This window comes from Punica granatum, chromosome 2, assembly GCF_007655135.1.
Source record: "Punica granatum isolate Tunisia-2019 chromosome 2, ASM765513v2, whole genome shotgun sequence".
NCBI lineage: Eukaryota > Viridiplantae > Streptophyta > Magnoliopsida > Myrtales > Lythraceae > Punica > Punica granatum.
The window spans coordinates 14,335,225-14,359,009 of NC_045128.1; the positions used below are offsets into that span (position 1 = coordinate 14,335,225).

Sequence of the window (23,785 nt, forward strand, 5' to 3'; positions counted from 1 at the left end):
TAACTCCCTATGTCTAACGGAGCAAACCAGGGGCTCATTGTCCCAAATAAAAAAACATGGGCGATTTGTCCCGACCCCAAATCACAATGGGAATTTTTGTCTTTTTTCCTAAATTTTTTTTTCAACTCAACTCAACTCTATTATTTCATAAATTTTATTATTGTTTTGTTTTTTCATTTAATAATAATTTTTCACTCATATTTTATCATAACTATTTTTACAATTAATTTTTTAATAATAAATTATTCATCTACTTTCACATTTATATATACACATACATGTATATATTCTCACCCATTAATATATTTATCAAACTTGCAATCATTATATAAAATTAAGTTGAATTGAATCATGACCAAAATTGAAACCTAACGCAAGCTAGTTAGTCTAGTTTACTTCCTATTATTGAGGAATAGGAGAAGGGGTGCTTGGGACATAGGACTAGGAGTGGCAAAACCAATTTGAAATTTTTGTTTTTTTTTTTTCATTTAATTCCCATATTGTCTCTGCTTTAATCTCTATTTTAGATTTATTACCGTAAGGGAGCGAGGGCAAAATGGTAATTCCAGCTAAGGCCAGTTCATTGCCGATCAAAACACAGGCGCTTCGTCCTCCATAGCTTTGTACGAACCTTCGATTTGGGGCTTTCAACTCCCTTGGAAGGAACAAAATCCCCCAAATTCAACGGCTGAAGTTCCCGAATCCCTAAACCATCACTCCGCCATCCCTCCTTCCAATTGCAATCACGACCTTCCGGTGCTGATTTGAAGGTAAGTTCCCATTTTCTGCAGCTGTTTGAATTCGTTAGTTTCATCTGTGATTCGGGCCCCAGGGTTTCATTCTCGATCATGAACTGGTCCCGTGGTGATTTTAAGCTGGATTGCGATACCTTGTGCGTGATTTTATTGATTCGAGCTGCAGCATCTTGAATTTTGCTCTGCCTTTTGGTTTTGTTTGAAATTCTGTGTTTTGAGCTGAGATTGAGCTTAAATTGAATGTTAGATTGGTCGAATTGACTGTTTGATTACTGAAGTATATTTAATTTTAGCAACATAGTTTTTTTAAAACTTTTGTTTTATTTTAATGGGATACTAATTTTGATGGTAGAAAGTGTGATGAAAGAATAATATTCTTTTTTTTTTTGGATAATTGATGAAAGAATAATATTAATCAGAGTTTAACAGAAAGCTGGCTGAGTAACTAGAAGCTCTCCTTCTTTAAGTGGGGCAAACTAATTACATGTTTTGAGGATAGCTGCAAAAAGTATTATGTTTCTGTAGTAGGAAAGGCTAAGATATCGAAGCTTAAATGTTGGACTTGCGACCTGCAGCCATATGACGTTAGGCAGTTGATCAATGTTCAGTCGGGATAAGTTACACGTACATCTCAATATAGGGCGACTGTAGCTAAGAACATTTATTGATTTATATATATATATATATATATATATATAAATTTTTTTTTTCAGATTTGAGAATGCAAATATAATTTGAAGAGTATCAGACATATGTGATAGCACGATTTCGTTGATGTTTTTGGTCCCTTTGTTGTTGAGTGTATGATAGTTGCGTATCATTAATTACAAGTTTAGAAAGCTCAATCCGTGCTTTTTCGTTACTGATGAACTGGTATGCCTTTCGTTGGTTGACAATCTAACAAGCACCTGTTCTCTTTCATGCACGTGTTTGGGGTTTTCCTTTTGAACCTTATATAAATATATACATATATATGCATTAAATACGTGTTAAACATTGTTAGAAAATAAATTTTAGGTAGATGCTGGGACCATTAATCACTTAATATAGCCCAATCTTTTCATTACATTTTGCCGTGGTTTTTTTCAGCAAGTTGCACTGTTTTGGCATCTCGTCATAAGAGGAATCAAATGTTATTAATTGAAACTTGCAATGATGTTGCCATGTGGGAAGGGCATGGGGACGTCAAAAAGGGGAATCGTAGAAACAACTGAACTCTTTCGACTGTATAAATTTTTGAGAAAATCTTCATGGAACAATCGTAATCGTAATTATGAGAGAAGTGGTCTAGCTAGTTAAAATTTATATGCCCAATGTAGCTGCGTGAAAAGGAACCTGTGAGATAATGTATTATTTTTATTCAGCTAACGCATTACACTTGTTAAAATGTTCATTGTCCTATGTGGTGACCCAAATTCACAAGTTGCTGTTTAGACCTATGGTGCAGAAGGTACAATTAAATATTTCTTTCTGGAGTATTATAAAATATTATTGTCTTTTCAAATTTTGATTATTTTATTTCAAACCCTAAACCATTTGGCTCAATAAGAGTCAGAAAGAGCTTGATGGTAGAGAAGGATCATTCATTTGGCGTGGCAGAGAATTATACGTTGTAGACTGATTTTTAGCTTGCTATGCTATCTATTATTTACTTCTGCATATTGGTAGATTTTGACTTGTAAGAGCTCCATGCATCATCTTAGCATTGATGAATGTAACTTTAATGTTAGGGCAATCTTGTGGTTAAATTGTTTAAATCAATTCTCTTTTTACTGTTCTCTGACACTTAGCAGCAAAAGACTACTTCAATTTTAAACATAGTTGTCTTCTGTCAGAGAATTCCGAGTCTTGTGTTATTTCTGCTTCCATTTTTTTTTTCTTGAAATGCCTTGTGGAGCAACTCTATGTGCTTGACATACAGAAAAGTGGCGATGAGAAGGAGAACCTAACCCAACACCTTTTTCATGGCAATGATTACTCAATCAAATTGTAAATACAATTATAATGACCAATATGATGCAGGGTTTCTTAAATCTGCGTTACTTGATGACCATTTGATCATTTATAAATCTGAGTTAGCTTACTGTTTGCGAACTATAAAACCATTGCCCATTTGTTTATCTAATTTAGATTACTGTTATTACTTGTTAGTGTGAACATGCATTGCAACCAATTTTTTAATAATGAAAACTATGAAGCACGATATGTTAAATCTGTCTAACCGCACTGCTGCTTTACCTGAATATTTGCAGATCTTTGAGTTGGTTTTGGCTTATACTTGGGCTATGCAAAAAGGAGCTGCAATTTGGTCATGCACCGGTGCTTTGGTGGGGTTCATGAGGAGGTTGATACGAGTAAACTGATGCTATGGCATCATCTAGTAAGTTTGATCTGTCTTCTGGTAGCCCAGATAGGCCGTTATACAACGGTGCGCAGCGTGGACCTCACGCAGCCAGTCCAATGGACAGATCAGGTAGTTTTCGTGAGAGCATGGAGACTTCAGTCTCATCCTCTCTTCCTGCCGTGTCGAGAAACAGTTCGGTTGTAGCACAAACAGATGTTTTGAATTTCTTCCAATGCTCATTTGATTCAAAATTGCTGGCTTTGGACTATAAATCTAACCGCCAAGTGGACTTAAGACGGAGTGTAGCTGTTGCTCTTGGTTTTCCACCAGATTCGCCATCTAATATTTCGAGGGCGAAGCTGCTAGCGCCCCCTTCGCAAGAGGAAATAAAACGAGTGAAGCTTGGCTTGCGTGAATGTTCTGGCAAAGCGAGGTATCCTTTTTCTGTGTATAATATGCGTGTGTTCTTTTCCTTTATTTATCTGGATTCTATGTTGGAGGTGAACATTTGTCTTGGCAGGGAACGGGCAAAAACGTTCTCTGAAGCCTTATCTCTACTCAACAAGTGCTTTCCAAGTCTATCAACTAAGAAGAGATCTCGGTCAGACGTGTTTTCTAATGATCGGTCAGGCCCCATGTTATCAAGTGACCGCCCAATGCCAGGGCAAGGCCTTGGTAAAGCAGGGTCGCAGAGTAACATTATTGCTGGTGGTTTTGAGCATGAACAGCAGAAGTCAGAAGAACGGACCAAAAAACGCCCCAGAACATCATTGGTGGATGTGAAGGTGTGTCCCCTAGATGCCATTACTCAGTGTCTGGATAGCTTTCTGTCTCTTTTCTCCTACTGTTTTCGGTTAACCATTTTAGCTTCTAATTGCCCTCGGGCTTTCTGGTATCAGTGATCTCTGGTCAAATGACACTTTGTACTTTTAGCCGCTGAGCTCAGAGAACTAAAGAGAAATTTTCTAGGCCTCTCCCCTTGAGTTAGCATTTCGCAGAGGGGCACTGCTCCCTTTTTCTTTAAAAAATTTATTCTGGAAGTTTTCCTGTCAATGAATCATAATTTGAGGTAATAAATGGCCTGTTCTTGATGTTTACCTTGAGTTGGGTCCATTTTCTTATTGATAAAGGAAATCTCTTTTGGGCATTATGTCTTTTAGGTATATGCACAACTTACCACAAGTTAGCTCTGGCATCTTTGTCCTGCCATTCTTTGCTTTGGAAACCTGTGTAGATATTGTTTGTTCTTTTCTTCGGAGAAATTCACGAAGATACTCGAACTAGATAGTTCTCAAAGTCCTTTACTATGTCTGGTCACTTTTAGTTGTCTGCTTTCTCCCCAAACTTAAGGTTCTTCCTAATGTCCAGCAGTCTTACCTTGGCCAATTAGTCCCATGGATTACATAAGATTCTTTATATGACTTGAGATAATTTCTCTTGTGTTTCTGATAGAAGATTATTTTTCTCATTTTTAGCCGAAAGTACAGGGTCATGGCCCTTTGAGGCCTTCTGGGCCTGTTGATAGGGAGAGAGATTTGCAGAAATTAGCGAATAATTCCTCAGTTCAAGGTGACGATCGTACAATGCCTATTGGTGTTGATGGCTGGGAAAAATCAAAAACAAAGAAGAAGCGTTCTGGTATAAAGCCTGATGCTACTTCAGGTGCAATCTCTACTAAACCTGTTGATGGCCACCGAGAACTCAAGCAAGGAAGTCAACAAAGATCACTTAATGATGCCCGACCAAGGTTGAACAGTGATGTCCACGGGTTCAGGTACATCCCTAAAATTCCTTACTAATTTCACTGTTATCTTACTCAATAATCTATTCCAGCTGCTTAGCACCAAAAAAGTGAAACAGGCTGACCATCTAATGGGTTTACAACAATAAATGCCTTTTCTGCTATGAAGAAGCTTTGGGAGAGCTTGGCTCCCATACAGAAAATTACTTCTCTTCCAAGTTCATATCCACATTGATGATCATCTCTAGGGGTAGAATGAGTTAATAGTTGCTGTATGACATATGTCAGGCAGGGGTTTGCTAATGGAGCTCTGGGAGTTGGAAAGAGCGAAGTAATTTCACCACAAACAGGATTGTCTGGCCGCGTTGCTAGTCCCAAAATTGACCATGATGGGGGTAACCTTCCAGGTGATAGGAGAGATCGTCCATTGAATTCAGACAAGGAAAGGCTGAACCTTAAGGCCGCTAATAAGTATGAAAATATTTTCTTTGAAGCAGTCTAGTATCTCCATTAAAATTTTTATTCTACTCCTAAGATGAATGTATCATGTTTCTTTCCCCACAACTTCTAATTTGTTTGGCAAGTATTAAATTGTTGTGCAAACTCTTATATTATTCTTGCCACTTATTACATTTAAAATGCATTTTCTGGTGGTTTACATCACATTATTTGCTTCCAGGATAAATGGCCGTGATGATTTCAACTCTGCTAGTCCCACATCTAGTACAAGAGTGAATGCTTCTGTTCGAGGCCCACGAGCAAATTCTGGTGTTGTACCCAAGTTAAGCCAAGTCATGAACAGAGTGAATGGCACTAATGATTGGGAGATCCCTCATTCTACAAATAGACCTCCTGCTGCCGTTGGATCCAACAACCGGAAACGCACAGCATCTGCCCGTTCTTCTTCACCGCCAGCTTCTCAGTGGACTGGTCAACATCAGAAGACTTCCCGTACTGGTAGGAGGACAAATCTTGGTCCATCTGTTTCGAGTAATGATGAGGCATCTCCTCTGGATACCACGTCTGATGTTGGTGGCAATGATGTTGCGGGAATCCCAAGACGCTTGTCTGTCAGCTCTCCTCAACTTATCAAATTTAAAGGTGACCTGTTATCTTCTTCCACATTATCAGAGGGTGAGGACTCGGGGGCTGCTGAAATTAAATCCAGAGATAGAGTTAAGAAGTCTGATGAGGTGGATCAAAAATCTGGTCAGCATGTTCAAAAGGTCTCAACTTTGGCAGTTCCGTCAAGGAAGAACAAGTTAGTGTCAGGGGAAGACCATGGAGATGGTATCAAAAGGCAAGGCAGGAGCGGACGTGGTTTTACTTCAACTAGGTCACTTTTGCCACGTGGAGTGAAGCTTGGCAATGAGGAAACTGCAAAGCAGCTTAGGACGGCTAGACCCGGTCTTGACAAAAATGAAAGGTAAAAGATTATATTTCAGCTGCCCAACTAGTGCAGAAGGATTTTAATTGCATATGGCTCATGAAAATTTTTTGATATGATGAAAATTTCAGCAAGGCAGGTCGACCACCAACTAGGAAACTTTCGGATCGTAAATCTTATGCTCGTCAACGGCATACATCAATTAATGCAGCTGCTGATTTTCTTGGTAATGTCCTACTATTCCCTTGGACAATTCATGAATATAGAGAATCATTGTCTGTGAAAACCTCACTTTTGGGATTCGTGTACGTAGTTGGCTCGGACGATGGGCACGAAGAGCTACTGGCAGCTGCAAATGCTGTGATCAGCCCAGGTAAGTTCTTTTTTCTGGAATTTATTGGTCATTCTTAACTGGAACTCTTTTCATGAGAATTAATTGATTTGGATTGTTGCTGCAGCTCATGAGTTCCTGAAACCGTTTTGGAAGTATATGGAGCCGCTCTTTGGTTTTATATCAGATGTAGATGTTGACTATCTGAAGGAACAGGCAATGTCTTCTTCTTTTGCCCTTTTTCTTATTTAACTCTATTTTTCTAAATGAAATTCATATCTCTTCCCTCCACTTTTTGAAGTAAAGAATGATTCCCGGAGAATCCCTTGATTTGCTTTAATTTATGGTATTTGCTTGAGGTGACTATTCTGCCATTTCATAACTTGGTGCTGTTCTCCGTCATCCACGATAGAAGCTCTTCCTATGTCCTTGTCAAAATGGTTTCTGACTGTCATACATCTGCTCAGCTGTTCAGATGTCTACTTTTCACATTCTATAGTAATGTTATGTGTGACCAATTGATGCTTAGCTTGATTCTAGTCTTTAGATGCAAAATGCTACAAGATAGTGGAATTGTTTTCGGTGTTTTATTTTATCATCTATTACTTTCAGAGCATTCTTTTTAAGCTTTTGTAGTTTTCTGATCCATATATTGCTAAGTGGTGCATTTTACATGTTGGAGTTTTGATGAAATACGTATTATTTGGCTACCAATGTTTCTATACTTTGAGTTGTATAGTTCTAACGCCTTCAGAGTTCGGAATTGCCAGTTCCTGTTGGCATACTTAACTATATCCCTCTTTCTCCATCATTGGCCGTCTGATTTTCTCTGAAGTGCTAATCAAGGCTACATGCTGAATAAATACTTCTGTGTTTGCTCCAGTGAATTTTGCTGTTGTCTTTTTTGGGTACATTTGTAATGTTTCACATCCGTTGTCTTTTTTGCTACAACTCCACAAAAATATGCCTTTACTTTGTAATATGACCATATTGCATTATGAAAATAATATTCCTGTCATAGTTTTAACATGGAAGTATGAATTTCAGGGAAATTCTGGATCTGCAGTCCGAACACCAAAACTAGATGGTCTGGTTGATACAGATGATCTCAGTACTCTCCAGAACGGATTTGTGTTAAGTGAAGGTGAAAGAGAGATTGGAGCAGGGGATCTAACTAGGATTTCTCTCTTCGAAAGATGCTTGGCTGCTTTAATTCCAGAGGATGAGGCCAGTAGTATCAGTGAAAATGATGAACTCAGGACTGATGCATATGGATCTAGCCATGACCTAAATGATGATTTGGAGTCAAATGGATTTAGTTACCAATCAGCCCATCAAAATATTTCTGCTCTTAATGGTTGCATGGTAACTGGCATGCCTGAATACCAAGAGCATGTGAATAATGTGGTGAGCGTCGTAAGAACGGGAAGCAATTCAAGGGTAGATTGTCCCGTAAATGGCTTACTTACAGACCAATTATTGACATCTGCTGTGGGTCCTTTTCAATCCCTGCATGAGAGTATGGATATAAATGAGAAACTCATGCTGGAACTTCAAAGTGTTGCGATTTTCCCAGAGGCAATGGTGGGTTCAGTTTACACTTGCTTTCTGTCCATTTACTCATCTTCTCTAAGTTACGGTAATGATAGGAAGGGTGGTTGGATATGTTTTCATGCTCTCTAGTTTATATCAACATCTTCTACTAAGTGGTTTATCTATTGCTGACATGAAGCAAATGATACCGTTGTTCTTATCTTGGCATATCTTGTTCTTCCTGCATTCATGTGCTATGCTTAGCTACATGGCTCAGAGGGTTTCTTTTGCATGTCTTATTCCTTTCACATTTTGGTGCCATACGTAACCTACTTATATAGTCGCTATCCTCTTTATGCAGCTTAGCACAGACAGAGGGGAGAGTGTGAGAATTAAGGATGAGATTTATCAATTGATGGATAAATACCATGGGCAGGTATGTTTTTTGGTTGGGGGGGGGGGGGGGGGGGGGGGGGGGGGGGGGGGGGGGGGGGGTGGGGGGGGGGGCAAAGAGCTATTTTGTGCAATTCTCCTTTATATTTTCTGTTACCCCCTCTATATAAGCATCCTTTTGTTTGACATAGTCATGATGTCTAAAATTTCCATCTAGAATACGCGATGCTTATATTTGCTATTAACTAACTAGGTATCAAAGAAGAAAGTTTTGCTGGATAGACTATTAAAGTCTGCCTTGGAAACAAAAGAATCACAAGAGAGGTAAAGTTTTTCTTTTATTTATATTTAAGTTCTGACTTATGGCTGTTTTCATTGGCAATCCACTGAACATGTTGATTTTTACTTTGCCCAGGGAGTTTGAACAACTTGCATTGGACAAGCTTGTAGGAATGGCTCATGATAAGTATATGGTACTTTTCTCCAAACGTTCTCCTTGTAACTTTGCGAATGTGAAAATTCAAGACATGGAACAACAAATTGAACCAAACAAAAGAGAAATGCCTGCAAAATTGTGCTTTTCCTTGTCTCTGTTTGGATGTTTTGCTGTTCTATTGGCAAATTCTTTATCTTTTATGGAAATTCTATATCTCTTAGGGGGTATATAAAATCAGTAGTTTCTACATTTTCTGTAATTTCTAAGGCTGCACTACAATAAGTAAGCTTTTGAGTCATAACATAACATTCTGTTCAATAAAAAATGAAGTAAAATTTGAGCACTTGAGGACAGTCACTTTATATCTGTGATTCTTTGGATTGACTTAAGATCTCTCTGTGTAATTGCTTTATTGACTTTTCTGTGATGTTTTTGCTATCCATGAACGAACTTCAAGACAGATTGCCTGAGTGGAGTCATCAATAGAAATTTTATTGGATTTACTGCTTATTCGTACATTAATTTTCTCGCTGGAAGATTAGCAAGAATTTTGCACTCTGAATTTACAGGCAATTGGGCCACATAGCTTCACAAGAATTTAGCTAGCCGTCTGTGTCCAAGTCATTTCACAAGTATCAGTTAGATCCAGAAACTGTTGGTTTGGGGAAACATTGACAATTTGACAGTTACATCAATGGTGTTCAGTAAATATCTGTTTTGTCGAAATACTTACAAAGGCATTTTAATAAAGTCTACACTTTCCAATTGAAAGCTGGAACTTTTGTTGATGCTCTAGCTTCTTGTTGATGATCCTGATAACTACAATTTTCAGAATATAAAAAATATCATACCACTACTCTTTACAGATGTGTTGGGGTCCTGCTGGTGGGAAGAGCTCCAGCAACAAAATGGCTAGACAAGCTTCCTTAGCTTTCGTGAAACGCACGTTAGATAGGTGCAGACAATTTGAAGAGACAGGCAAAAGCTGCTTTAGTGAGCCCTCATTTAGGGAGATCTTCCATTCTGGATCTTCCCGTCTCAGTCTCACTCGATTAACAGGTAAATCTGCCGGCATAGGTGGAGACATGGTTCTCTTTGAATGGTTAGATTTTAATTTGAGGTTCTGTGTGCCTAATATTCTTGTTGATTGGCGGAGTTTAATCTCTGCTGGTTTGAGTCCTAATCCAATGAAACAGGCTATGTCATGTATTTTGTTTGTTGGGTTACAGGCAGGCTTTTTACAATTCTACGCTTATATTCACTTATCGTGGTTCTTGAATAGTGCCATCAATTATTCAATTTCACAGTGTTCGATTAACCTGACAGAAAAGCCATAGTAAGAAACTAGACAATAATGTTTCAGCTACTTAGGATTGATTTAATTTGGTAGTTGCATATATCAGCATTTAATTCTTGCTGCCTCAGAAAAATGAAGAGAATTTTCCAGTATCTCTTTCATTGAAGAACGTTTACATTAGCAGCTAGAACTTGCTTGTAGCTGGAGACTTCAGTAAGAAGAAAATTGATAAATTTTCTTTATCAATTTTCTTGGTATGCCTTTATATAATTATTAAAATAAAAAACAAACGCTGATAATTAAAACCAGTTGGAGATTGATTTAATTTGGTAGTTGCATATATCAGCATTTAATTCTTGCTGCCTCAGAAAAATGAAGAGAATTTTCCAGTATCTCTTTCATTGAAGAACGTTTACATTAGCAGCTAGAACTTGCTTGTAGCTGGAAACTTCAGTAAGAAGAAAATTGATAAAGTTTCTTGGTATGCCTTTATATAATTATTAAAATAAAAAACAAACGCTGATAATTAAAACCAGTTGGAGAGTTTGCTAGCCAGTCCAGTTTTTTTTTTAAATTGCAGCTTTGTTAACAGGACATTTTAGTGGTTCATGCATTTCAGGTTCATAGGGCTTTAAATTCTGATCTTTGGATTGGGTTTGAATTCTTTTCCTGTTTTACAGCTTCCAAGAGTTCACAGCAAAGTCCTTCCTTTCAATATGACATAAACTCTAGTGATCTGCTAAATCACCTGCCCGAACAAGGCAAGGAAGAGGCAGGGCCAAACAGGGTAAAGAAGAGGGAATTGTTGCTGGAGGAGGTCGTTGGTGGTAATTCCTTCTCTGCTCCTTTATCTAGCAGTACCAAAGGGAAGAGGAGTGAAAGGGACAGAGAGGGTAAGGGGCATAACAGAGAGGTCCTATCTAGAACAGGAAACACGAAAAGTGGTCGATCGGCAGTTTCCAATGGTAAAGGGGAAAGAAAAACTAAAGCAAAGCCTAAACAGAAAACAACCCAATTATCTGTTTCCATCAATGGCCTTGTTGGAAATTCCGATCAAACAAAACCAGTCATTGTTTCCGGTTCAAAGTTAACAGAGGCATCAAATGCTAGCAATTCAAAGGAAAAAGTGGAGTGTGGGATGGAACAACTCGAGGAACCGCTTGATTTCTCGCATCTGCAGCTTCCTGGAATAGATGAACTCGGTGTGTCGGATGATCTTGGGGGACAAGCGCAGGATCTAGCTTCATGGTTGAATATTGATGATGACAACTTGCAAGATCATGATTTTATGGGCCTCGAGATTCCAATGGACGACCTCTCAGACTTGAATATGATGGTTTGAAGTGGCTTTCTCTACCTCCTGTATAGTCTTCCTTATTAATTATACTGTTGACAAAACAACACCATAACAGGCCTGTTACGTCAATGGTTGCAAACGGGTCAAGGATTAGGTCATATAGATTCTTTTTTAGTCATCTTCTTCTTCTTCTTCACAAGTCTATCTTGAGCCTGAGTCTTGCGGATGTTTAGGATTTTGGTCCTGTTAAAATTAGTTGGTGATTCCATATGTAAAGATCCCTTTTGTTCTACCTGTAAGTTAGTGATCTTGTAGCAACTATGCAGAAAAGAATGTACCATGCCTCCTGTACATACATTTTGTATTCAGAATAAAATCAGCCGTTTCAATTTGAGAGAAAAATGAAAATCTCCATTCTTAGCCATATAATGCATATCTACATATTTTTTATGATTTAGCTGTAGATGTATTGTCAAGCTGCGGGAGAATTGTGTGTGTGATTTACATGCCGGTTGCTGGAGGAACTAGTGCTGGGCAAATTGCTAAAGGTGGCAATGAAGAATTTCAATTTTTCAAACTGTTCTTTGAGGTATATCTCTTCATTACAATTTGCAGATCCTCTTCTTTTGTACCCTTTAAAACGAATCAAGCTTCTCGGTGTTCTCCAACAAGTCTCCTTTGATGAATGACAGTTTTGATTACATTGTACTTTAATTTGGTCAATATGTAAGAATCTCGCTTGCACTTAGCCTATCTGGTATGTCTTCCAACAGGTATGGTCTTAAATTCCCTGATTTTGATCTTAGATAGGACAGGTTTTACAATTAGCTCCCATCAGAGAAGTGGTGGAAGCTAATGCAACTAGTTGCAAATTTGTGCAGCGTCAAAGGTGAAACCCTTTATTATACAGTTTCTGCTTAATAAACTATCATCCATGTTGGATCTTTACCTTTCCTTCTCCCAACTGTACCCTCCTGCCTCCTCGCTGAAGTTTAATTGTGTATTGTTTGGTGACAAATGCTTAAATTATTATCCTACGTTTGGCAAGACCGGCACTTGGTACCAGGCAAGAGGATGCTGAGAAACTCACAGCCAATCGATCAGTAGGAATGTGCAATGGAGTTTTTCTGCACATCAAAAGTTTTGAATCTACATTGTGGTCTAAGTGCGTGAAGCACTTCTTTTAGATGCATAAATCTACATGATAGTAATTTCCGTGTACTTCTTGATCAAGTTAGTGTGTTTCTCCCCCCTTTTTTAACAACTTCGTAAGAATTGTCACTTAATTCTGGTTCTACCCAAAATTGTCAGTTATCCTGGAAACTCCATATGATCTTTTTTATGCTTTTGCTGGCCATGACTATTGCTTTGTTCATTGGGAAATTTCCAGTGATCTTTTCGGATCCATATGGAATCTCTATTAAGTGTTTGCCAATTGATGCCTAATGACCTGGCAAAGCTACATCAAGGGCATCTGCAGCGGAAAATATTGGTGCTGCCTCTGGTTGCAGATTACTACTGGGCGAAAACTTTTTGCATGTCCCAGTTGGCACAGAGAACTCAAGTTTGGAATTTCACCCTTTGAGGTAATTTGGAATCTACATATCTTCATATTAGTGTGAGACAATAGGATGTTCAGCATAGAAGTGCCGCATGGTGGCTCCCTTTTAGCATACAGTACTAATACTAATTAGCAGATACTTGCATTCCATGCTCTTTACATATCTTCATTGCCTTATTGCATGATGAGTTTGTTCACGAGTGACTTATCTTGATGGTTTGATTATCGACAAATATAATACACATGTAAACACGCAGCGAATTTGAAGCTTGCCACAGGGAATCGTTTACTGTCGCCAGTTCTGTTTACGTTTACTGTTCTTTGATGCTTATGTGTAAAAGGTGATTCCTGTGTCTAGACAGCTTGGAAGACTTTAGCTCTTCCAGGTCTAATATAGCAGTCGTAGTTCTTCTGTGTTACGGAGATCCTTTTCCTCATTTACATGGCTCAAGTCAGTTTGGAGTTTTAGTTTTTCCGGAAGTTCGCACGAATTCGATGAACTTGGCTACTGATTCTAGGTTTCTGCTTTGAAATGCGAGCTCTATACTCGGAGGGAGGGAAGCTGCATAATTTGGAGCATAATTTGTTGAATTTGTCTGGCGGGCTACATCTGTAGGTCTGGTAAAACATCTTATTTGACGGAATGCTGCCAGAACCACGAGCTGTCATTGCGAATTGGAATTTCACTGATGCTGTGATGTGATTGGGGGATTAGAATTGATGTGAAGTTGGAACTGGAGGGGATAAAAATTGCGATTTTAATTAAAATTTTCTATCAGTTAGGACTTGGTAATAGACGAAGAACGTGATAGAACTGAACTGGAGACAATTTTTTTGAAGTAGAAAGGAGCTTAAGCTATCGAGAGTTGTAACGGTCATTGTACCATAACCTGCACCTTGGGACCTCCGACTTGCCTCTCCTGGTCAGTCTGATCACAGTGAGGCTATTTCTGACCACAATGCCCCAGAGGGGTTGATCTGAGGTCCCCAGGTGAGGTAGCGAGTTAATGACCGGTGCGGTTAAGTCTCGTGCTCTGATGGTTGAGAGTTTGTGGTGAGTGTGAAGATCAAAGATGGCTTTATGGCTTATTTGGACTGGGGGGTGAAGTTGAATGGAATTTTTAAAAGAGAGAAACTTCTCCACAGGGCCTCCTCTTTTAAGAGAGGAGGTGTGTCACGTTACAGTTTGTCAGATGATTGTCGATAATGAATTAACAAAGAACTTGTTATTCAATAAAAAACTTATTGTTTTTAATATAATAAAATATATGCTAAATAGTAAGAAATTTATTATTTTATAAGAAATTTATTATTTTGAATACAAAATAAGACTTTTTATCGGATGGCTAGAAACTTGTCTTTTTTGGAATCACCTTCACTTTAAGGATGATCCTTATACTAGCACCACTCATTTTAAAAACTCTCGTACAATTTTCCATTCCCTTTCTTGCCTTTCATTTCCTTTCGTTTCTTTCAATTTAAACGTTAGGTTAATGTTTTTGGGATGGAGGGAAATGTCATATGATTCACACGGATTTTTTTTATTCGTAAAAAAAGATTCACAAGGATTTTTTTTTTTTCATTTTTGCAAAGGATTTGCATTTCATGGACAATCTTACCCATCTAGACAAGGCATACACGAGGCACATGACATTTTTTTCGTAAATATTAATCGCTCTCCTACTAAGGGCATCCCCAATGCAAGTCTCTCCTTGGGTCTCCATTGAGGGCTCACGTGGTGCCACATGAGTCCCACGTAACCCGTAGAGAAATCGGCCAAAAAGAGAGACCGGATATTCCAATGATTGGTCTTCACTTGGGTCTCTATTGTGGTCCCCACACACAAAAAAGTAAAAATGAAAAGTGAGGGTCTGGCTTGTTCCATGTCACGTGGTTAGAGCAGTGGGCTCACACAGCAAAAGAGATGCCCGTCTTTGAAAAAATACATATATATATATATATATATATATATAAAGTTGTTGCACGTGCAGTAGCAGCAGGGAAAAGCCACATTGGGGCCTTTTATTGCTCCGCGGGATAAGGGATGTCTTTGAGGAGATAGACGGATCTCCCAAATCCGAACCGCTCCAATGCATGTCTGTCTCTATCTCGGTGTCTTGATTCGCCACATTGGCACCAGAAACCGGGGAAAGAGACCGCATTGGGGATGGCTTAATAGTGAGAAAAGTGACTTCTGTTTTAAGTTCCTATGGTCGCTCCTGTTACTAATAGTGAGAAAAGTGAGATCATGAGTCCTTATGAAACGAGAGTTTTGTTCAAGGATGGCGCTCTCCTCTGCTTCTCCCCTCTCTAACGCCTCTCCATCTTCGTCTTCCCCCCTTTCCCTAGGGAAGATCATGAAAACTCCACGGAAGAAAATAGATGAGATTCAGGGAAGCAACAAGCGCATTAAAGAAACGCCCTTGCCTCCTGCTGCCGGTGTCACCATTGTCAGGGGAAAGTTTTCTCTTGATGCACCATCATTGGGCAGCTCTTACAAGGACAAGCTTGCCGGTTCCATTCCAGGAGCCTATGAAGAAGCTTTCCGCATCGATGAGGATTGCTAAGATGTCGACACGGACGATGACGTTCCACCGGAGGACTATGACGGTGAACCCGGGATCTTGCTTACCAGGAGGAGAAATTACCCCTTAGGGCCCTATGGAGGGAATCACTCAGGCTCTTTGGGAAACCCCTGGAGTCGCAATCTATGGAAACCTACAGGTTCTTTAGATGTGGTCTACATTGGCTGCGGGTTCTACATCGCCACCTTCCCCAATAGAGCAGATCGAAGTCGAAATTTAAGAGACTGGACCATGGTTTATCAATTACCGATTTCTTATGATCAGACTTTGGGAGCCTAACTTCAAGCCTTCCCAAGCAAAACTTTCACAAGTGGCTGTATGGGTTCGTATCCAAGAACTACCATGGGAATAATACAACTCTGAGATGATTCGTCGAGCGGCCCAAACCATCGGACCGCTTCTACGTTTAGATGGCTATACAGCTCTTGGGGAAAGAGCAAATTTTGCTAAAATATGCGTACAAGTCTATCTGAACAAGCCACTGCCGAAAGTCTTATGGCTTGGAGATGTCATGCAAACAGTCACCTCTGAAGGGATAACAACACACTGCTTTGAGTGTGGTATTGTAGGTCACCGGAGAGATCTCTGTCCGATGAACAAACAGGGGGAGCCTCAGATTGAGAACCCCTGCCCCAACTCCGTTACTGATCCAGAGAATACGGGGGGGTGTTGAAGATGTCGATAACAGATCGGCTGCTGCATCACCTGACTATGGCCCATGGATTTTAGTATCAAATAGGAAGAAGAAGCCCCTACAACCGAAGCAAACCGCCGCCGCCGGCCAACAGAGCGGCCGTAATGGGACGAAGGTTGATCGTAGAGGAAATAGTGGGGAGTTAAAATTCTGCCACCAAAGGCAACCAAACTTGGGATGTGAATGCGAATTGAAATGGGAATTCCAATTCCCATTAACTAAAAGAAAATACTTCCGTCTCTTTCTTGTTAGCCAATATGGCTACTCCTCTCTTCATACGTGATCAGCTGTCGGATCAGGGCTAAATGAACCTAAATGAGATTCAAAATCAGATCATAGGAATGGATTTAACTTGGCGTACTGGGGGATAATCGCCCCCTTAGACTCGAAAAAAAATTATAAAACTTATAGAACATTTTATCGAATTTATCATATTTTTATATGAAAATATTGTACTGCATCCCTTGATTTTACAATTTTACTCTTTCTTTACATTCTCTTTAGTTTCGCCTCCCTTAAACCAGACTCCTAGATCAGTACCTGCCTGGTGAGCCATTCACTTAACAACCATTAGCACTCCTATTCCAGCCAATGGAAGGGAAGGTTATCCTTCTTATGATGGGTGACAACGACCAGTCTCACTCTCTCGCATCTAGGACTGGAAACTTCTATCGTTCGGTCCATAATTCCTCAATATTGTTCACATCGATTAAAAAAAATAATTTTATCCATATCATCGATTAGAAAATAGTTTTAAAAAATTTTATTTATCAATCCACGTGCAACGCACTAGTATTCATTAGTTTTATTTATTTATGAATATATTAATATACTCTCATATTACTGTAAAATTATTTGTTAGAAATAAATAATGTGAATATTATTTATAGAAGAGAAAAGGAACAAAGGGGAGCTTTTACATTGCAATCTCTGCTTTCACCTTCTAGGCCACAGGCTTCAGCATTGTGCTTCCGGTCCTTCTCGGCCACCAACCCCATGCCTGCCTTGCTCCAAAGAGTTATCCATCCATGGAATCGTTGAGACGCCGGAAGCAGCCGCTACAGAGACCATCGCCGTAGTGTTAGATTATAAGAGAGTAAGAGAAGTTCTTCAGTTTGACAAGCGCAAATGTTAGAGGTTTTAAGTAATTAATGGGATCCTGTCATGGCTCGGGGATCCATAACGAGCTGTTATCGGAGGCTTTGGAGCCCTCCCGCCTTTCTTGCAAGCTCAGGTCTCTGCTTGCGCGTCTCGTTAGCAGAGCTAGATCAGGCCGAGATGAGGCTTGACTAGTCTCTCGCCATCGGAGGTGGGACAGCGACAAACGAGTGGCAGACGATAATATTTTGGTTCAAAATGTACTCTAAAGAATGAGACCAGAATGTCTAATACTTACTCCATGATCAAGCAAAATATTTTCTCACTAAGCCAGTACGAGGCTCGAACGGGAAATGACCCAAAATTGCAACCAAACCAAAGAGTAGACCTTCCGCATGGAACTGAACCCAGATTTGGAAAGCCTAAGAGCTAAGAATCCAAAAAGGTTAATGATAAAAATAAGGTAAGTTATAATTAATGAGGAAACACACTCTGCATCTCGCTTGAGGTCGAAGTGGTCTGAGAGATTCTTTGCTATGTATAATAAAGATCGTGACACAAGTTGAAAGTACTTCTGTTTGCATATTCTCAACATTCCTCTGAAAATACAATAAGTCTCAAGATCACAACAAGAACCTCAATCTTTTATGAGTTCTTGCCCTCCAGTGGTCCAAATCATCTGCCCATAAGAATAACCTTCCTTTACTTTCGGTGCTCCGTCCTCATTGCTTGTCTCAGAAGCCCCAACTCCATGATCAACCGTTCCCATTTTATCCAGCAATGCGCGGTTGTAAATCTCTCATTTGATCTCCAAGCTTTGAAGACAAGCAATCTTGAATGAGTATCAATCGTTAATTTGAAATAAATATAATTGAAAATGTGAGAACTACTTCCAGCCAAATAAGTGCCTCCTAAAATACTGTGGGAAGCCAACAGAAAAAAGAGCAACCATCCACTTTGCCGATTCGAGAAAACAACCTTAATAAGTTCTACGGGAACATCCATAATATTGTGGCTATTGATTTAATGAACGTAGAAGCAATTTATATCATCAAACTGGCTTCATATCCATTGGTGGAACTCCAACTTCTAAAATAAATAAATAATTTCCTTAGTGTAGGATAATATCTACTCTTAATACCGGCTCTCACATAGCAATATGGGGTCTTTCACACTTTGTCCTCGCATCGCATGTGCCCATAAGAACCTGCCCTTAATAACTGATTACGAGATTGATAACCTATTGCAACCCCAATTGGGGCCTGTGTGCTGTGAGTGAGCTCAGAAGGACGTGTTTTGGTGCCATGTTAAATTTTTCACTGCGCATATAAGAAATAATCTCTAGTCCAACTCAGAAGCTTAATATGCTAGATAGCTTAAATCATCCATCTTATTACCCAGGCTTATCTTCGTATTTTTTCCAATGTGGGATAAGAGGATTCAAATATCATAGAATTGATAACAATAATAAGCTTGGAAATCCACATTTTGTTTACTGTGCCATTTATAATGTTATAATGCTCAAGGTGGCTTGAAAAGGTCATGTTGTATCATTCAAAAGCTCTGGGTGGAGCAATGATTTGGACATACCAGTGAGGGATTCAAAAGGTTGCAAGCGGAGAGCCAGCATTTCTGAAGTAAGAAGCGAGATCAACGTTCAGATCATCATACAAGCTGAGGAAAGGATGATGCTGCACAACAGAGCATTAGCAAATGAATGAGACCATAAACGATTTGGACTGTTGCTTTTCTGTCATATTTCATTGGTTCATCAGCAAAAGAATCACGTAAAATAGTACAATATACCATCAGTTCTGGTGCAGATTGTCGGTCCTTTGGGTCTTTTTGTACACTGAAAGAGACAGATTTGAAGGGGTAGAGTTAATGTTGCTTGTACAATTAAATATACATTCCACCTTAAGCAAATAGGAAAGTTGTAACCATGACATATGGCCCGTTTTATCTGGTGAAGTAAAGACAATACAACATGATGAAGCTAATTCTTGTCTTATTGGATTCCTTTTCTCTAGTCATTTTATCATACCAAAGTGATCCATTAGCATTCCTTTCGGAACGCATTAATGGTAAAATTAAATGGTTATACTGCAATACAAAAGAGGTCAAAAATTAACAAAGATGGAAGTGAGGAAAACTTTCTCAGTTCATCAATATGAAGGAGGCTATATATCAAGCAATAAAACGGACACTCATTTGAAGCACACAGACGATGAATGAGCTACAGTCGCTGAGTTCCCCAATGAATTTTTCAATAAAGGAACAAAAAAAAGTTCTTTAGACTCAAGTTATGGGCCATCCTATTATTACTATTATATTAGTCATATCAAAATAATGTATTAAGTAGGCTATTTTAGTTTAATTCTTTTTCTTCGCTCTGAAGATATAAATTATCATAATACGTAATATTAATTGAATTTTTTTTTTTGTATCTTCCTAAAAATCTTACAACAGGACCAAAAATATGCAAGCTATTTTTTTATTAGAATTACCATGCAGAAATAAATGAACAGAACTCAGGTGAGAACTCATCAGAAGGCGCAGACGGTGGCGCTTCCTCGACAATGGCCTCCATAAGCTCATAAAAGTTGGTCCATCCTTCTTCTTGCTCACGAGGTGTGTATGGGAAATGACCCGTTGCACACTCTAGCAATACTAGCCCAAGGCTCCAAATATCACTTTTGCTCCCATACTTGCCTCCGATTATTCTCTCAGGCTATATATGCAGCAAGATAAAACTCATCATAAAAGCAATATTTTCAAAAGAGAGAGCATATGAAGAAATGCTAGCAGAGTGCCGATGAACAAAACTAGTCTCGCAAGAACCACGTAGTTATACTTTTTATCATGTATCTTTCAGACACAACAGTGCAATTTAAACAAGACATCTGAAGCTGCAGTGCATGCTCAATTTCATCAAAGTATTAATGAATAATTAAATTGACCACCAAATTGCAACAAAAAACTATATTGACACATAAATGTTACTTTATTTCCACTAAATCTTAGGTTCATCAACAATTAATTAGCTTCAAGAGGAAGCAAACTGATTTCTTGAGTTAAGAAAGAGAAATGTCATCATGAGAGATGAAAAATGGGGGGAAAAAAAAGGTTAAGCCCCATTGTTATGGCGTTAGTTGCAATTTCTGAAATGAAGCACAAGTACAATCACTTCTTCTTGTATTCTCTTGATAAATAGACTTACTGAGGACTCTTTCCAAAAATAAAACTGACAAATTAACACCGGCATCTTTTGGCAACTGAGATGCTCACCGACATGTAGTTGTATGTGCCCACAAAGGTATTTGCCTGTCCCGATGTGCTTGCCATAATTGCACTGACTCCAAAATCAGTGATTTTGACCTCGCCTTGATGATTTATCAATAGGTTAGATGGCTTCAGATCCCGGTGGATGATGTGTCTGTCGTGATGCAAATATATCAAACCCTGAAGCACCTACATTTTTCAACCAATTAATAAAAAATGTTGTGAGAAGCAAATAATCTCCATGACTACATTGTGAAACTGCACATATGTGAACTTTTCACTTGCCCTACCTGCTTACTGATGGCAGCAAGATATGGCTCGGGAATACTTTTTACTTTTTTCAGGAAGTCAGCCAAAGATCCTCCATCCATGTATTCTAAGATTATTGAAATTGCACCATTGTCGTAGAAGGACTGGTAACAGACAACAATATGCGGACACTGTGATGACTGATTGATTTTTAGTTCCTGTGCAATCTGCCTGCGAGCACACTCCTCGATGTTCATTTGAATGACCTGAGTTAAGCGAGACATAAGCAAGACCAAATTAAGTGTGCAAGCAACATAACGTTGATTACAGGATCGCTAAAGAAAAAAGCATTGAACCCAGACGCAATATCCTATATGCAAGACCATTATTATTTGATCAAATGAATGTCTGCATAATTGGAGAGAGAAATGCTTGAATTTCTTACGATCCCAACTTGAATGCCCATTTCCATGACAGTAAGTTGGGTATTAGAATTTTATGGAAAAGAAGGTTAAGCTAATGGAATCAAGAGAAGAGAAATTCAGATAATCAAACCTTCAAAGCAAAGAACTGGCCTGTCCATTTGTGTTGCACGAGCTGCACGATTCCACCGTTCCCCTTTCCAATGACTTTAATTGTATCAATATCAGCCAAGCTCATCTGATTGTCTGTTGGCTTGATGGGAGGTGGCTGAGACAGACATTTGCAAAAAAGGCAGATTGAGTGGCTCACAAACTGATAATACACAAAATTATCTGATACACTTGAAAATTCAACTGAACACTTGAAATGCACATTCATTTTCTGCAGCACTTTCCATAAGGAGAGGATCAAAGTAACGGATGTAAATTGCAGCCTCTCGATGTCCTATATAAATTAATAGCGGGATCACTTTCCTAGAATGGACAGATGTTAGTTAGGAGAGTTCATTTGACTGGAAAACTTTCCCTTGGAGCTAAAGAGATGCATATCGATTCGACAAATGCTTATCAATTCCAGCTGCCAAGAATTGCAAAAGATCCGAGATTCAAAGTAACTAAATGCAACTGTTGCACTGGAAGAAACAAACAGAACTAAAGTAAAAGAATCGAAGTACAATACAATCTCACCGCTTCGACACTACCCTGAGACACAATTCGAACTCCATCCTTATTGACCAGCAGATCTCCGTCCATGAACGTCCCGCTCTGAGTTCTAACAACACAGACAACAATGTACATGAGTCAGCGGCTTCACATCCACATACATATGATTGAAAAGGGACAAGCACGACAAAGGGGAGAGAGAAGAAAGGGACAAGTACAGGAATTTGGAGACTTCCTCGGGAGGAGGAAGAGAGAGCTTGAGGTTCAACCCTAGCCCGCCTTTCTTCATGATGAATCCGAACCGAATCGAATCGAATCGAGGATCGAATCACCTCTCAAGAGGGTCCCCGATTGTGAGCTTGTCCCTTCAATTGCAGATTCAGTGAGTGAACATGGAAGAGGGGGGGGTGGGGTGTGGGGCGCCGTCTGCAATGGAATTGAAGGAGGGCGCTTAAGGGATGTCACTGTAAAGGCTTAAGTTTTGCACAGTAATGGGGACAGAGCAATAAATGTTAATATTATATGTTGATGAAAGGGCGGGGACGAGGAACAATAGGAGAGACCACAGAGGTTGCTGGTCGCCGGTGAGATGAAGACCGCAGACCGGTCAGCTCCTCCCACTTGCAGTGACGACAGGATGATGATGACGATGATGATGAAGAAAGCAGACGACTCTGTCCGCTGGCTTCAATAATCTTCTTCACCCCGCGTGGTTTGACTCTAACAACAATATACGTGCTGAAAAATCAATTTTTAATTATAATAAATAATTGGCCAAAAAATATATATATATATAATTATAAAAGTCGAAGCAAAGTTTCGAACAATACCATGTAGGACACAGTAGCCCGTCATTTAGTGACTACTCATCTATCTATCTATATATTATATAAACTTGACAACACCATAATAAATAAGGGTATAACAGTAAATCTCCTACTAATATAAAGATTAATATGTTATTTAAACTTAAATAATAATACATATTATTTTAATTAATAATAGCAATTATGAAATGAAGAATTTATTAATTCAAATCACTTTATACGAACATTTACAATTATATAAATAAAAATTAAATAATAACACATATTACTATAATTAGTAATAGCTTATTACGAATACATATAATTATATAAATAAAAATTAAATAATAAGACATATTACAGTAATTAGTAATAGCATGAAGAAATTGAAGAAAATATTCAAAGCATCAAGAATTGAAATCGCATATTAACATTTTAATAGCAAATCACATAATGTAAAATAAAAAAAATATTAATTTTAGCCGCTCAATACTAATAAATCGATTATGAATGATAAACTCCACTAATTATTTGCATTAAATTGGCTCATAATATTATTTTACCATCAATGTCAAAATCTAAATTTTACTACTAATGTCATCAATTGATAAAGGAAAAAATAAATTTAGTGACACTTAAAGGGAATGGTATTATCATGGCTATTACATTTTGAATTATTTTAATTGTATAAATATCTATGAGCTCATGGTGATGTTGTTTTGTCAAGATCAATATAAACCTTGATTCGAGTATTCCTATTTATTGGGTTAAATATTTGCAAGGTGAGTAGTTTTTTTCCAATTAATTTATAATTTTAATTTAAAATCTCTTTTGAGTATGTTTCCATCAAACGGAGTTCGCCATATATTCTTTTTTGTTGAATCAAGTGTTTCTAATTAGTCCATGTATTA

General features: G+C 38.6%; 2 protein-coding genes across 2 annotated transcripts; one reads left to right on the forward strand and one right to left on the reverse strand.

The window, feature by feature from the left end:
- Window positions 1-612: 612 nt before the first annotated feature.
- LOC116195384 lies at window positions 613-11,922 on the forward strand. The gene is made up of 15 exons (XM_031524543.1): window positions 613-770; window positions 3,008-3,532; window positions 3,620-3,884; window positions 4,575-4,873; window positions 5,129-5,311; window positions 5,520-6,266; window positions 6,359-6,453; window positions 6,541-6,600; window positions 6,686-6,774; window positions 7,606-8,142; window positions 8,453-8,527; window positions 8,738-8,808; window positions 8,900-8,957; window positions 9,787-9,979; window positions 10,898-11,922. Exons 2-15 carry the CDS (start codon window positions 3,123-3,125, stop codon window positions 11,557-11,559), a joined length of 3,744 nt encoding a protein of 1,247 aa, XP_031380403.1. The 5' UTR covers window positions 613-770; window positions 3,008-3,122; the 3' UTR covers window positions 11,560-11,922.
- A 5,976-nt stretch (window positions 11,923-17,898) lies between these two features.
- LOC116196170 (mitogen-activated protein kinase kinase 2) lies at window positions 17,899-22,773 on the reverse strand. Its single transcript, XM_031525760.1, has 10 exons — window positions 22,632-22,773; window positions 22,287-22,494; window positions 22,093-22,177; window positions 21,539-21,673; window positions 21,025-21,249; window positions 20,741-20,923; window positions 19,960-20,183; window positions 19,259-19,304; window positions 19,043-19,143; window positions 17,899-18,267 (listed from the first exon to the last, which is right to left on the reverse strand). The coding sequence occupies exons 2-9, from the start codon at window positions 22,355-22,357 to the stop codon at window positions 19,054-19,056; spliced, it is 1,059 nt and encodes a 352-aa protein (XP_031381620.1). The 5' UTR covers window positions 22,358-22,494; window positions 22,632-22,773; the 3' UTR covers window positions 17,899-18,267; window positions 19,043-19,053.
- Between the last annotated feature and the right edge of the window lie 1,012 nt (window positions 22,774-23,785).